Below are 11,025 nucleotides of genomic sequence, written 5' to 3'. Positions count from 1 at the left end.
GGTGGAGTTGTTGGAGCTGTGTTCCTAGACTTAAGTAAAGCCTTTGACACAGTTAATCATTACGTCCTTTTGTCTAAGCTCTCCAACGTCAACCTTTCGTCCAACACACTTGCATGGATATCGTCCTACCTATCCGATAGAAGGCAGTGTGTGAAAATTAAAGATGCAGACTCCAGCTACTTAAGGTGCACATTGGGTGTACCTCAAGGATCTGTGTTAGGCCCACTACTATTCAGTTTATACATTAATGACCTCCCACTGTACTGTCATGACGTAGAGGTACAACTCTCTGCTGATGACACCGTCTTATACACACATGCAAAATCAGCTCAGCAAGCTGCCACTAAACTAACCAACGCCCTGGTTGGAGTTGCAGAGTGGCTCGACCAATCCTGTCTCACCCTGAATGTAAGTAAAACAAAAGGCATGTTCTTCTCCAACACCAAGCTGAACATCCCAGACGTAAACATCTACGTCAGAGGTGAACAGATTGAGACTGTCAGCGAGTTCAAATAGCTTGGTGTGCTACTTGATCCAAATTTGAGTTTCAAGAAACATATCAAAAAGATGACAAAAACCATCAAATACAACTTGGCTAACTTCAGGCAGATTAGATCCTCCCTATCCACAGCGGCTGCAAAAATATTTCTGCATGCTCTTATTTTATCTCACATCTCCTATTGTATCACTTGTTGGGGGCAGGCTGGTCAAACAACAATCAGGCCCTTAGAATCCCTGTATAAACAGGCACTGGAAATATTTAAAAAAAGACACTTAGGTACCATCACTGTGACATACTACACAGGCACAATCTTCTGTCTTTTGAAAATGTTAGATTTTTGTCAAACGTATGCACAGTCTACAAAATCCTAAAAGGCTTGGCTCCCACCTGTCTGCAAAGGTTTGTTTGTTACCGTGGCTCTGTAAGGTCCACTAGAACAGCATCTGGACACAGCTGCACTGTACCCTTTCGCTACTCAGCATTTGGACAGGCAGCCTTTTCTGTTAAAGCTGTCACACAATGGAACACCATTCCAGATAATATAAAAAACTGTGACTAAAACTCTCACAACAATGCACCCACTAATTTGCCAGTGGCTATTTGTGTGAGTGTATGTATGTGTGTGTGTGTGTGTGTGTGTGCACCTGTGCGGGGCACTTCCTACACTGCTGTACGTTCTTGTTGCTTAATGTTTTAACTGTGCTGTATTTATTTTGTCCTTCTACATGACTACATGATTACCTGCTGAGTGATATTTGATGTTTTACCTGTGTTGTATTTATCTTTAGGTAGGGACTGCAGATGTAAATTAGCCCAAGGCTAACTCTGGTGTAATGCATCAAATGGTGACATTTATGTTTTTAATTGCACATGGTCCCTTTCAAATCAAATCAAATCAAAATCAAAACAAACACACACAAACATTCCTTAAATAAATATGGAACCTTCTGGAGAAGCTCAGCTGGAACTCCTCCAAAACATTTTAATCTCTCAAAGAACCATGAAATCAGCGGAACAGCTTTTGAAACCTCATCAGAACATGTGGAAACCCCCTCTGAAAACCTCCTGAAGGCCCCGGAACCACTGCAAGACCCTGATGAACCGCCAAAAATCAGACATTTAAATCAGACACACGTCCTCCAGCATCGGGCCGACATGAGAAAACACCTGAGCAGAAGCTCGGCCAACAGCACCACCTGGTGGCCACACAGGCAAACTGCTTCTTCTGAAGGACTGAAAACACAGCTTTTTAAATAAAAACGTTAAAGATTAAAGTCGAAATTGTCTTTTATTGCTTCAGTTTTTCTTTATATGCAAACAATTGACTTTATTTACACACAAACGTTTCCAGCAACATTTCATACATTTGACGTTAGAGAGTAAATATTTATGTTTCTAAATGTAATATCATAACGTTACATCCGCACTTCCTGTCTAGTACTCGCTTTAAGATTTGTCACCATGGAAACCACAGCAAAATACAGTAAAAGATTACAGTCCAGTCCAGTCTGATCCAGTCCATTACAGTCCAGTCTGATCCAGTCCATTACAGTCCAGTCTGATCCAGTCCATTACAGCCCATACCCTTTTAGATTTATATTAAAGTCACACGGTCATTATCAGTATTTAAATATAATATGTAAATATACACACATATACATATATGTATTATATATATATATACACAGATATACATATATACACATATGTGTATATACATATATATATATATATATATATATGTATATATATATATGTATATATACATATATATATATATATATATATATGTATATATATATAACTTATTGAGCCGGAACAAGATCCGGTACCTCCCAGTGTTCCGGTCCGTGTGTTATGTCAAGGATAAAACTGGATATAACAAGTTCATTGAGGAGGGGCTTTACGCACAGTTCTGGCCCGAGGACGCAGGTGCACAACAACACCTTAACACTTCAACACTATGATACAGGCCGACAGAAAGTACAGAGACTCTGATGGAAAAGACCCCCCCGATGAACCCTGACCCCCGATGAGCTGATGGAGTTACTTGTTGCTGTCAAGTGCTGAATGTGAGCGCGGATTTTCTCAGATGAACTTGATTTGCACACCCAAGCGTGCCTCTTTGCTCACAGCCACCTTATCAACTTTACTCTTCCTAAATCTTGTTGGACCCCCTCTGGCCAAATTCAATCCAGTCCAGTACGTGAGGGCGTGGGTGGGGCCAAAGGACACAGAACTGCCACAGACACACGCAGTAAAACCCGAAAAAAAGAGGAGGAGGAGAATCCGGACATGCTCGTGATGTGGGGTGTGACTAAATATGGTGAGCGTACTGTCTATTACAATAATAATGGAAGATATGTGTGATTTATTAAAGCCCTTTTTTTACACATTAGACCTGTTTACTGTGTATACTGTAAGGGTATTTACATACATGGATAGTATTTGAAACCGAAGCTTGTCCCACAGTGTCGTAAGTGGACATTTTCATGTTGTTTTCAGCACGTTTTCTGTCTACGTTCCGGGACCTGTGACCGTCTTGTCATCCCTGAGCACATGTACACATACATATATGTGTGTGTACATATATGTATGTGTACATGTACACACACATATATGTAGGGACAGAGCCTCAGCTGAAGGTGACTCATTAAATGCAGATGTGTTGATGTCACGTCTATTTTCACTGTCCACTAAGTACAATTGACATGCTAGCTGACTAGCATTAGCTGTCATCCTCACTTTTGTTTGTTTTGGCATACGTGCTAAACTGCGACGACTAGTGGCACTCCTGTGTACTGCATATCAGACCAAACTCAAAAACACATACAAAAACTCATGTGTCCTTTTCAGGCTTCTGTAGTTTTCTGGCTCTTCTGTCTTTAGAGACATTCAGTTCAGTTTCTGGCTGTGAGTCCAATCCAATCAAATCTAGTCCAGTCCAGTCCAGTCCAGTCCAGTCCAGTCATGTTCAGGTTTGTTTTTGATCTCACAACATCCACTTCCTGTCAAATCCACCATATCTTAATAAAGTTTCAGAAAATCTCCACCAATCCCTGTCCGAGTTGTCGTCCCTCTTCTCCTCCTGCTGACTCGACAAACACCTCATCGTCTACCTCCTCCTCCTCTTCCTCCTCGTCATCCCCTTCAAAGATGGCTGTCATCGGGGCGGCAAAGAGGCGACAGCGAGCGGCAAAGCGTCGGCTGCTGGAGCAGGGAGGAGTGAGGGAGCGAGGTCGCATGGAGGATGAAGAGGAGGAGAGGAAGAGGAAAGGAGTGGTGGAGGAGGTGGTGGTGGTGGTGAGGAGGAGGTGACCGTGTCTCAATATCACTGAGAGGTTCTTACTGCACGGAGACGCTGGTGTGTCCAGGGTCAGCTGGTGTTTGTCGACGGTGCAGGACAAGCTTGAGGATTTGACTTCAGGTCGGTGTGGTGGTGCTGGCACACTCTGGTGGTCAGAAGCAGAAGAAGAGGAAGAGGAAGAAGAAGAGGAAGAAGAAGAGGAAGAAGAAGAGGAAGAAGCCACTTTGCAAAGCCGCTCGACAGCTGAGGTCCGTGAGGACAAATCCGAACGACTACCTTTCCTCAGCAGAAGAGCCTTGAAGCTCTCGCTTTTCGCCAGCCTCTGACTCCTGGAGGCTGCAGGAGGTCGTATCAGGTGAAGAAGGTGAGTGGGGGTCACCAGGGGAGAAGACGAGGAGGAGGAAGAGGAAGACAATGACAATGTGCGATGTTTATTTTCTGCTGAATCCCGTCCTCCCAGCATCTTCCTTTTAGATCTGAGGTGAAACAGACACAGAGTGGTGGTTACCTGTCTGCGCTGACCTAAACCAAGACCTTCAAAGGTCCGAGATCTGAAGGAACCAAGGAAGACGAGAGGTTTCTACTGAGGAGGAACTTGGTGACAGAGCAACATGGAAAGGTCACAGGTCAGGAGCAAAGACATCAGATTGAGGAGAAAGAAGAAGCTAAGTGTCTCTTCTAGCTAGTTAACGTTCGAAGTTTACCTGCAGCTGAACCCTCACTACTGGAGCACTCATGCTGTGCCTTCCCATACTGCACTGCTCCACAGCAGCAGGGGGAGGAGTCAAGCAGACTTGATAAGAATATGATAAACAGGTTTAGTGGACAAAGTTAGCCAAGATGGTGTTTCCCCTACCTGTGGATAACGGCAAACAAATCCTCAGTGGTTCGTGGTTTACCAGAGACGAACATCTGCTCTGCAGAAACGCCGACAAACAGATCAGCTGCAGACAAAAACAACAACAACAAACAGATCAGCTGCAGACAAAAACAACAACAACAAATGCAAACAAATGAACTAAAAATGTCACAGCACATCTGAAGCAGACACTTTGAGTCCATCTTACCATCTAGAGTTGGACACACCTTCTTCACCTCCTCTTCAACCTCCTCTGTTTCCTGTATGAGCAGGTCTGGGAGGGGCAGCTCCCCCTGTAGGCTTTCATTGGATGGTGCACTCCTGAGGGAGTATCTGCCCGGACCAATCAGAGCGCAGGAGACTTCAGAGTCACTCGTCTCTGGATCGTTCCTCATCACACTATCTCTGATCACATCTTTCTCGTCCCCAGATGAAGAAGAAGATGGCGATGTTGTGGAAGATGAAGATGAAGAGGGGGTGGACTCTACTGTTGATGACATCATCAGCAGTTGCCTCCCTGTCCTCCTCCTCTTCCTCTTTTTCCTTGATTTTTTCTTTTTGGATGACGGCATCAGGACTATCGTGGTTGTCCTTCTGTCTTCTTCCTCCTCCTCATCTTCAGCCAACGATGACATCATCTTCTGCTGAAATGTCGTCTCATCATCCTTATGAAGTGTCGTCCTGTAGATCAATTCACGACAGGTCCGGGTACGACCTGCAGCAGCTCCTAGACTCTCTGTTCCTGAGGTTCCTCTGTTGTCCACGGTGCTCATGGTCCCTTTAATTGGGGAACCTTTGGGACTCCAGATTGGTGAGATATCCATGATCCCTGGGTGGCCCAACTCTTCTGAGAAATCACAGTGCTCCACAGAACCCGTGGTTCCTATGATTCCCGTGGTACTGGTCCCTGTGGTGGTATCAGTCTCAGATGTTTGTTTGGAAGTCTCCACGATATTTTTAGGCGAAAACAGTGGTTTGGTTGTTCGGGCCGAGGTCAATGACACGTCTGGCTTTTTGTGCAAAATTGGCGGCTTATGCCTTTGGGGGGTGCTCACGGTTGTCGAAGAATTGTCAGTCAGGTTCTCTGGTGGTGTCTGTGGAAGCTGTGGTGGTTGGTGAGTGAATCCAGAAGGAGGTTCTGTGGTCTGTCCACTGCTTCTCCACCCTCCTGGTCCAGGTCTGGCTTCAGGAGATGCCCTGAGACCCAGAATGCAAAAGTCCGGCTTCTTTGGCAGCACTGGCCTCTCTGGGGACTGGAGCTCCTGAGGACAATGGTGACTCCATGTTCTTGTCTGAACGTCATCTTTTCTGTCCGACAACTTTGTTCCATTTCCTCTGAGAGACTTGAGTTTCGTCAAGGTTAGAAAATCCATGTCACAAACCACAGTTCCCTGTTTCTCTGTTGGCTCTGTTAGCTTAGCATCTGCTGAAACTCTCACTCCACCTTGTTCCTGTTCAATAGACAGATGCTGGATAACTGCATCCACGTGTTTTTCATCAGAAGTGTGGATGTGTTTGTTTGTTAGCATAGCAATAACATGTGAATCATGTTCATTGTCTGGAGGAGCGGTCACATGACGCCCACAGTTTCGGTGGTTAGCATAGCTAGACACAAAATCATGTAGACTTTCTTTAGCATCAGCTGACTCGTTGTTGGTTGTGCTTGTCTCAGTGTGTCTTGGATGCTTTTCATCAGTATTAGCCGGCATCGGAGAGCTAGCATTAGCCATTAAATCAGCTATTGTTTTAGTTTCACTGAGATTACAGATAGAATTCTTGGATCCTATCCCAGCTAGCTTCACATCAGTGTTAGCAAGATTGTCAAGAACACTACCAAACACATAGTTGTCTGGAAGAGCTTCTTTGATTGGTTGGTTAGAGTTAGCCGTGGGTTCCACTTCCAGGTTCTTAACAGAGCGAAGCTTGACGTCCTGCAAAGCTTGAGTTGTGACCAGAGGACAGGGGGGCGTTGCTGCTTGAACGCAATGATTGGGAGAGTTTCCAAGGCTTTGTGGGAGGGGGGATGAGGGAGGAGGAGGAGGTGGAGGAGGAAGAGGGAATTTTGAGGGAAGAGGTGGAGGAGGTGGAGGGGGGGGATAAGTTGTGGGAGGAGCGAAGTTGGTTGGTGATTCTGTGAACACAATAGCATGATGGGAAGTCTGTCTAATAGCATAAGAGTAGGGTGGTGGAGGAAGCCAGGAGGAAGGAGGACGAGGAGGAGGAGCAGGCAGGTAGGAGTGAGGAAGAGGAGGTGATGTAGAAATAGGGGAGCAGGGAACAAGCGGTGAAAGAGAGGAACATTCTGGTAGAGGTGGAGGAGGAGGTGGAGGAGGAAGAAGAGGATGCTTGGCAGAGGACTCTGATGAGGTGTAGGAAGAGAGGGAGGAGGTGGAGGAGAATGAGGAGGAGAGAGAGGAGAAGAGTGAAGACTTCCTTTCCGGTACCGGCGGTTTTGGTTTTACTTCGGCACGAGAATTTGTCCTGCGCAGGGAGGAGACGGCGGGTGATGGGGGACAGGCAGACGAGTGTGAGGAGGGGAAAGGGGAGGTCAGGGGAAGGGAGAAGACTCCGGGGCTTTCTGTGAGAGGAGACGAAGGGGTGAGAGGGGAGGACAGTGTGGGAGTGTTTGACTGGCTGGAGTATCCACTAGAGGGCGAGGCGAGGCGCTGGAACAAAGAGGAGGAGGCGGCGGCGGCTGGTGGGTGAGTAAATCTCAGGAGCCCAGCCTCTGAGCATGAAGACCCAGGAGTGAGGACGTCAGGGAGGCACATGGAGGGAGGAGAATCGGCAGAGGGCACTGTCTGGAGGTCCAGGGGTTCAAAGGTTGTGACTGTCCTGCCGCTCAGCCCACTCTGGCATATTTTGCTGTTACTTCGGGGCACCCACGGGTCCTGGAGGGTCTGAGGGGAAGAAGAGGGTGTGGTCTGCAAAGTGTCCTCCTGACGAGGACTAGAGGAAAACCGGGAGGTTTTATTATGACCTGGTTTGCGCCTAAGAGAGTCAGAGCGTGACGGTGGAGGAGGTGGACGCTTTGACTTGCGGAGGGAGATGTTACGGGTGATAGAGCGAGAGCAGGATGAGGAAATGCTGGAATTCCTTTTCTCACAGTTTGGCGAGGGACAGGAGGTGGTTTCCTCCGAACACAGGGAGGTGCTGTCGGAGGACAGGAGGGGTTGGCAGCTCATCTCAGTCCCAGTCTGATCACTGTGGACACTGGAGCTCGGGGAGAGGGGCTTGTAGCTCCACCTCTCATGGTCACAGGAGCAGTAGTTGTCCTGCTGGGTGTGGTCATCCACAGAGTTGGTGATTGATGAGGAGGAGAGGTAGTGGGAGGAGGAAGAGTGAGTAAGAGAGGGGTATGACCACTCTGACTTCAGGGTGACACTTGGGGAGGGAGGGGAAACTGTTTGTGGACGGACTCTGGTAGAAGAGTCCAGGAGCAGCAGAGGCTGATGGTCACTGTGGAAACCCTGTAGATCCTGAGAGGCACTGAGTGTCCTATAGGGGGTGCTGTTACAGCTGGACTCAGAGTTGAGAGAGAGGTTGGTTGGCAGTCTTGAGAGGATGTTGACTTCTGAGGAAAGTGAGGAGGGGGAGGAGATGGGGGGTTCATCGACACATGGGGAGGAGGTAAGGGAGGCCATAAGGCTGGACATTCCATCCCCTCTTGGGGCTCGGATTCTTCTTATTGACGACAGCCCCTCTTTTTGGATTTCAGTTTTCTTCACCTTCTGATCATCTGTGTTTTTCTGCCGGTGGGTGGAGGTACCGGAAGAGTTGGCAGGTCCACCCACAGAAGAAATGTGGTCTGGAAGAACCATAGAGGAAGGATCTGGAGAGACTGAGGATATTTGTACATTTTTATAAGTTCTTATATTTAGTGACAGATTGATTGTGTAGAAATTAATGGTGGAGGTTATACCGGTTTTTTGGTTGACGGCATCAGTTACCCCCGTCACCGTCTTGCGGCGGCTCAGGTTTCGGGGTCGTTGGGATAATGAGTCTACGTTGGAGAGTGTTCTCCGTAAATTGGCCTGTCGATCGAAACTCTCACCTGAAGAGTGAAAGAAACAAAAAAGAATCTTTTGATTAAATCGTTTGATTAAACATCAAGTGTGGTCCTGCGTGGTCCTGCGTGGTCTGGACTACATCATCTAGTCTGTGCTTTCCAAGCTAATTATGACTCTGGATTCAAGTGTAATCTGACTTTGTTTGAGTTCAAGTCATCTTTCTAATTTGATGCAGGTTAAACTTGAGATTAAGCTCAGGATCCGGTCCAGTTCCGTACCTGTGATATTGATCGGAACGATGTCAGCGGGAACTGCTTCCGCGTGCCACCTCATCCTCTCCTCAGGTGTTGGAAGTCTGGAGGAAGGTTCTAACTCCTCGTCAGCTATCGGCTCATTAGTGGGGGCAAAGACGTCCCAGCAGGAGGCGACGGGGCTCAGAACCAGTGGGGTCAGAGGTCGTGTGTTGTTCAAGACGAGCCTCTCTTCTTCATCGGAGGAAGCTGACGACTGAGAGCAAACAAACCAACAAACTGGATCAGACTTCAAGAGGTTTTTCTCTTGGAGAGACCGCTAGTCAACTTTAGTAAAACCTAAACTCAGTGGACTCGAAGGTATAATTGGGAGGGACCAGGACAGGACTGGAGTTCTAGTCTAGTCTAAGTTAGTCTAGCGTGGCCCGTGTTTACCTTTCTCCTCCAAACTGAAAACTTGAAACAAACTGAAAAGCAAGACTGAGACAAAAAGTCCAAGAGTCTGGATCTCTGAGAGACGGACAGAGGTTGAGGAAGGAGACAAGGTGAGGAGACAAAGTGAAGGCAGGATAAAACGGCTGAGCATGAGAAATCATGTGATCAGAGGAAACAGAGACTCAGGTAAACTCACTGTATCCATGGCAACATAAGACCCTGGGATTAAGATAGTAGCTGGAGGCTAGCTGTGTGTTAGCTCGATATTCACTGAGTGTTAGCTAAATGTTAGCTGGATGCTAGCTGTGTGTTAGCTAGATATTCACAGAGTGTTAGCTAAATGTTAGCTGGATGCTAGCTGTGTGTTAACTAGATATTCACTGAGTGTAAGCTAAACATTAGCTGGATGCTAGCTACATAGTCACTGAGTGTTAGATAAACCTTAGCTAGATGCTAGCTGTGTGTTGGCTAGATATTCACTGGGAGTTAGCTAAATGTTAGCTGGATGCTAGCTGTGTGTTATGGTGATGCCGTTTCGACTTCATTTTCCAAAATAATTAGCACAAGTTTTTTGTAACATTTGAGGGCGGAGTCATTAAGCTTCTGCTGTAGTCTCATTAATATTCATGAGCTAACAGCTGCTCTGTATCCATATTCATATGACCTGTGTGTGTGTGTGTGTGTGTCACTAACTGTCTTCCTGCTTTTGTTCCTCCACCCTCTGTGTGTGCTGCCTTCTGATTGGTCCAGGCCAAAGGAGGACAAAGGGGAGGCGGGCCCCGGCTGGTGGAGGTGTGAGCTGGCAGGTCTGCTGTAGCCATGCTGAGTCAGCCCGTTACATGCTACACACACGCGTGCGCGCGCTGCGCACACACACACACACAGTGCAGATGCAAGGTCAGACAAATGTTAACGTGGTCAATAATCAATGAGTTCTCATCAAATCATTAAAACAGGAAGATCAGAGTCAATCAATCAATAATTCATCAATCAGTCATTTCAATTCGGGATTAAATCAGATTACAGTAGATTAAAGGAGCCGTGAGTGGGGGAGGAGGGGAGGGGGAGGGGCATGTGCCACTGCAGCAGTCTGCAGCAGAATGTGCATGTGTGTGTGTGTGTGTGTGTGTGACAGTGAGTTTCCTGAACATGGATTTGTTACTTCAGTGACCGGTGATAGATTTGACCTCTGACCTCTCAGGTCCTCAGCGCTGCCCGATCGTCTTTTCCCAGGGATGAAGACCAGACGCTGTCGCTGAGACTTCTGGGTAGTGTAGTGGACAGACCATTTACTGTCGCTGTCGCCTGCTGAAGACACACACACACACACACTGTGTTATTGAGCGTTCTGTGGTGGTTCCTCTGGTTCTTGGAGAGATTCAAATGGTCTTTGAAGGGTACACATGGTTCCTTGATAAATTCCCTTGTTCTTAAGAAGGTTTTTCTTCTTGTTCCATGGAGTCCTGATCCTCCATCCCAGTTTGTCCGAAGTGAGGTTCTGAGACCTTTGAGGAAGTTCCAGGGTTTCTTGAGGAGGGGGTTTTGGATGTTCCAGCTGCCAGAAAGGTTTCATTTGTTAAGGAGATCTATGAATCCTTGGGAGAATCAAGAATCAAGAAGTTTTTATTGTCATTATGAGGACATCATGAAATTTTTGCAGA

General features: G+C 46.9%; 1 protein-coding gene across 8 annotated transcripts in view; it reads right to left on the bottom strand.

Annotated features, from left to right (window-relative positions):
- Window positions 1–2,885: 2,885 nt before the first annotated feature.
- LOC122785891 (NHS-like protein 1) overlaps window positions 2,886–11,025 on the bottom strand; it is a 13,054-nt gene continuing 4,914 nt past the window's right edge. For 3 of the 8 annotated variants that reach the window (XM_044051934.1, XM_044051894.1, XM_044051919.1), the window contains exons 2-9: window positions 10,559–10,672; window positions 10,058–10,206; window positions 9,365–9,439; window positions 8,957–9,185; window positions 8,591–8,722; window positions 4,877–8,509; window positions 4,666–4,753; window positions 2,886–4,285 (exon numbers count right to left, since the gene is read on the bottom strand). In XM_044051934.1, the coding sequence (XP_043907869.1) occupies window positions 3,541–4,285; window positions 4,666–4,753; window positions 4,877–8,509; window positions 8,591–8,722; window positions 8,957–9,185; window positions 9,365–9,439; window positions 10,058–10,206; window positions 10,559–10,672 (5,165 nt within the window). In that variant the 3' untranslated portion in view covers window positions 2,886–3,540. Of the gene's footprint in view, window positions 4,286–4,513; window positions 4,568–4,665; window positions 4,754–4,876; window positions 8,510–8,590; window positions 8,723–8,956; window positions 9,186–9,364; window positions 9,440–10,057; window positions 10,207–10,558; window positions 10,673–11,025 lie in introns of all 8 variants that reach the window. The other 5 variants (XM_044051939.1, XM_044051902.1, XM_044051926.1 and 2 more) reach the window with 3 other exon arrangements.

This window comes from Solea senegalensis, linkage group LG2 (assembly GCF_019176455.1).
Source record: "Solea senegalensis isolate Sse05_10M linkage group LG2, IFAPA_SoseM_1, whole genome shotgun sequence".
NCBI classification, from domain to species: domain Eukaryota; kingdom Metazoa; phylum Chordata; class Actinopteri; order Pleuronectiformes; family Soleidae; genus Solea; species Solea senegalensis.
The sequence above is the reverse complement of the archived record's forward strand: the minus strand, read 5'-3'. Positions and strand labels throughout refer to the sequence as shown.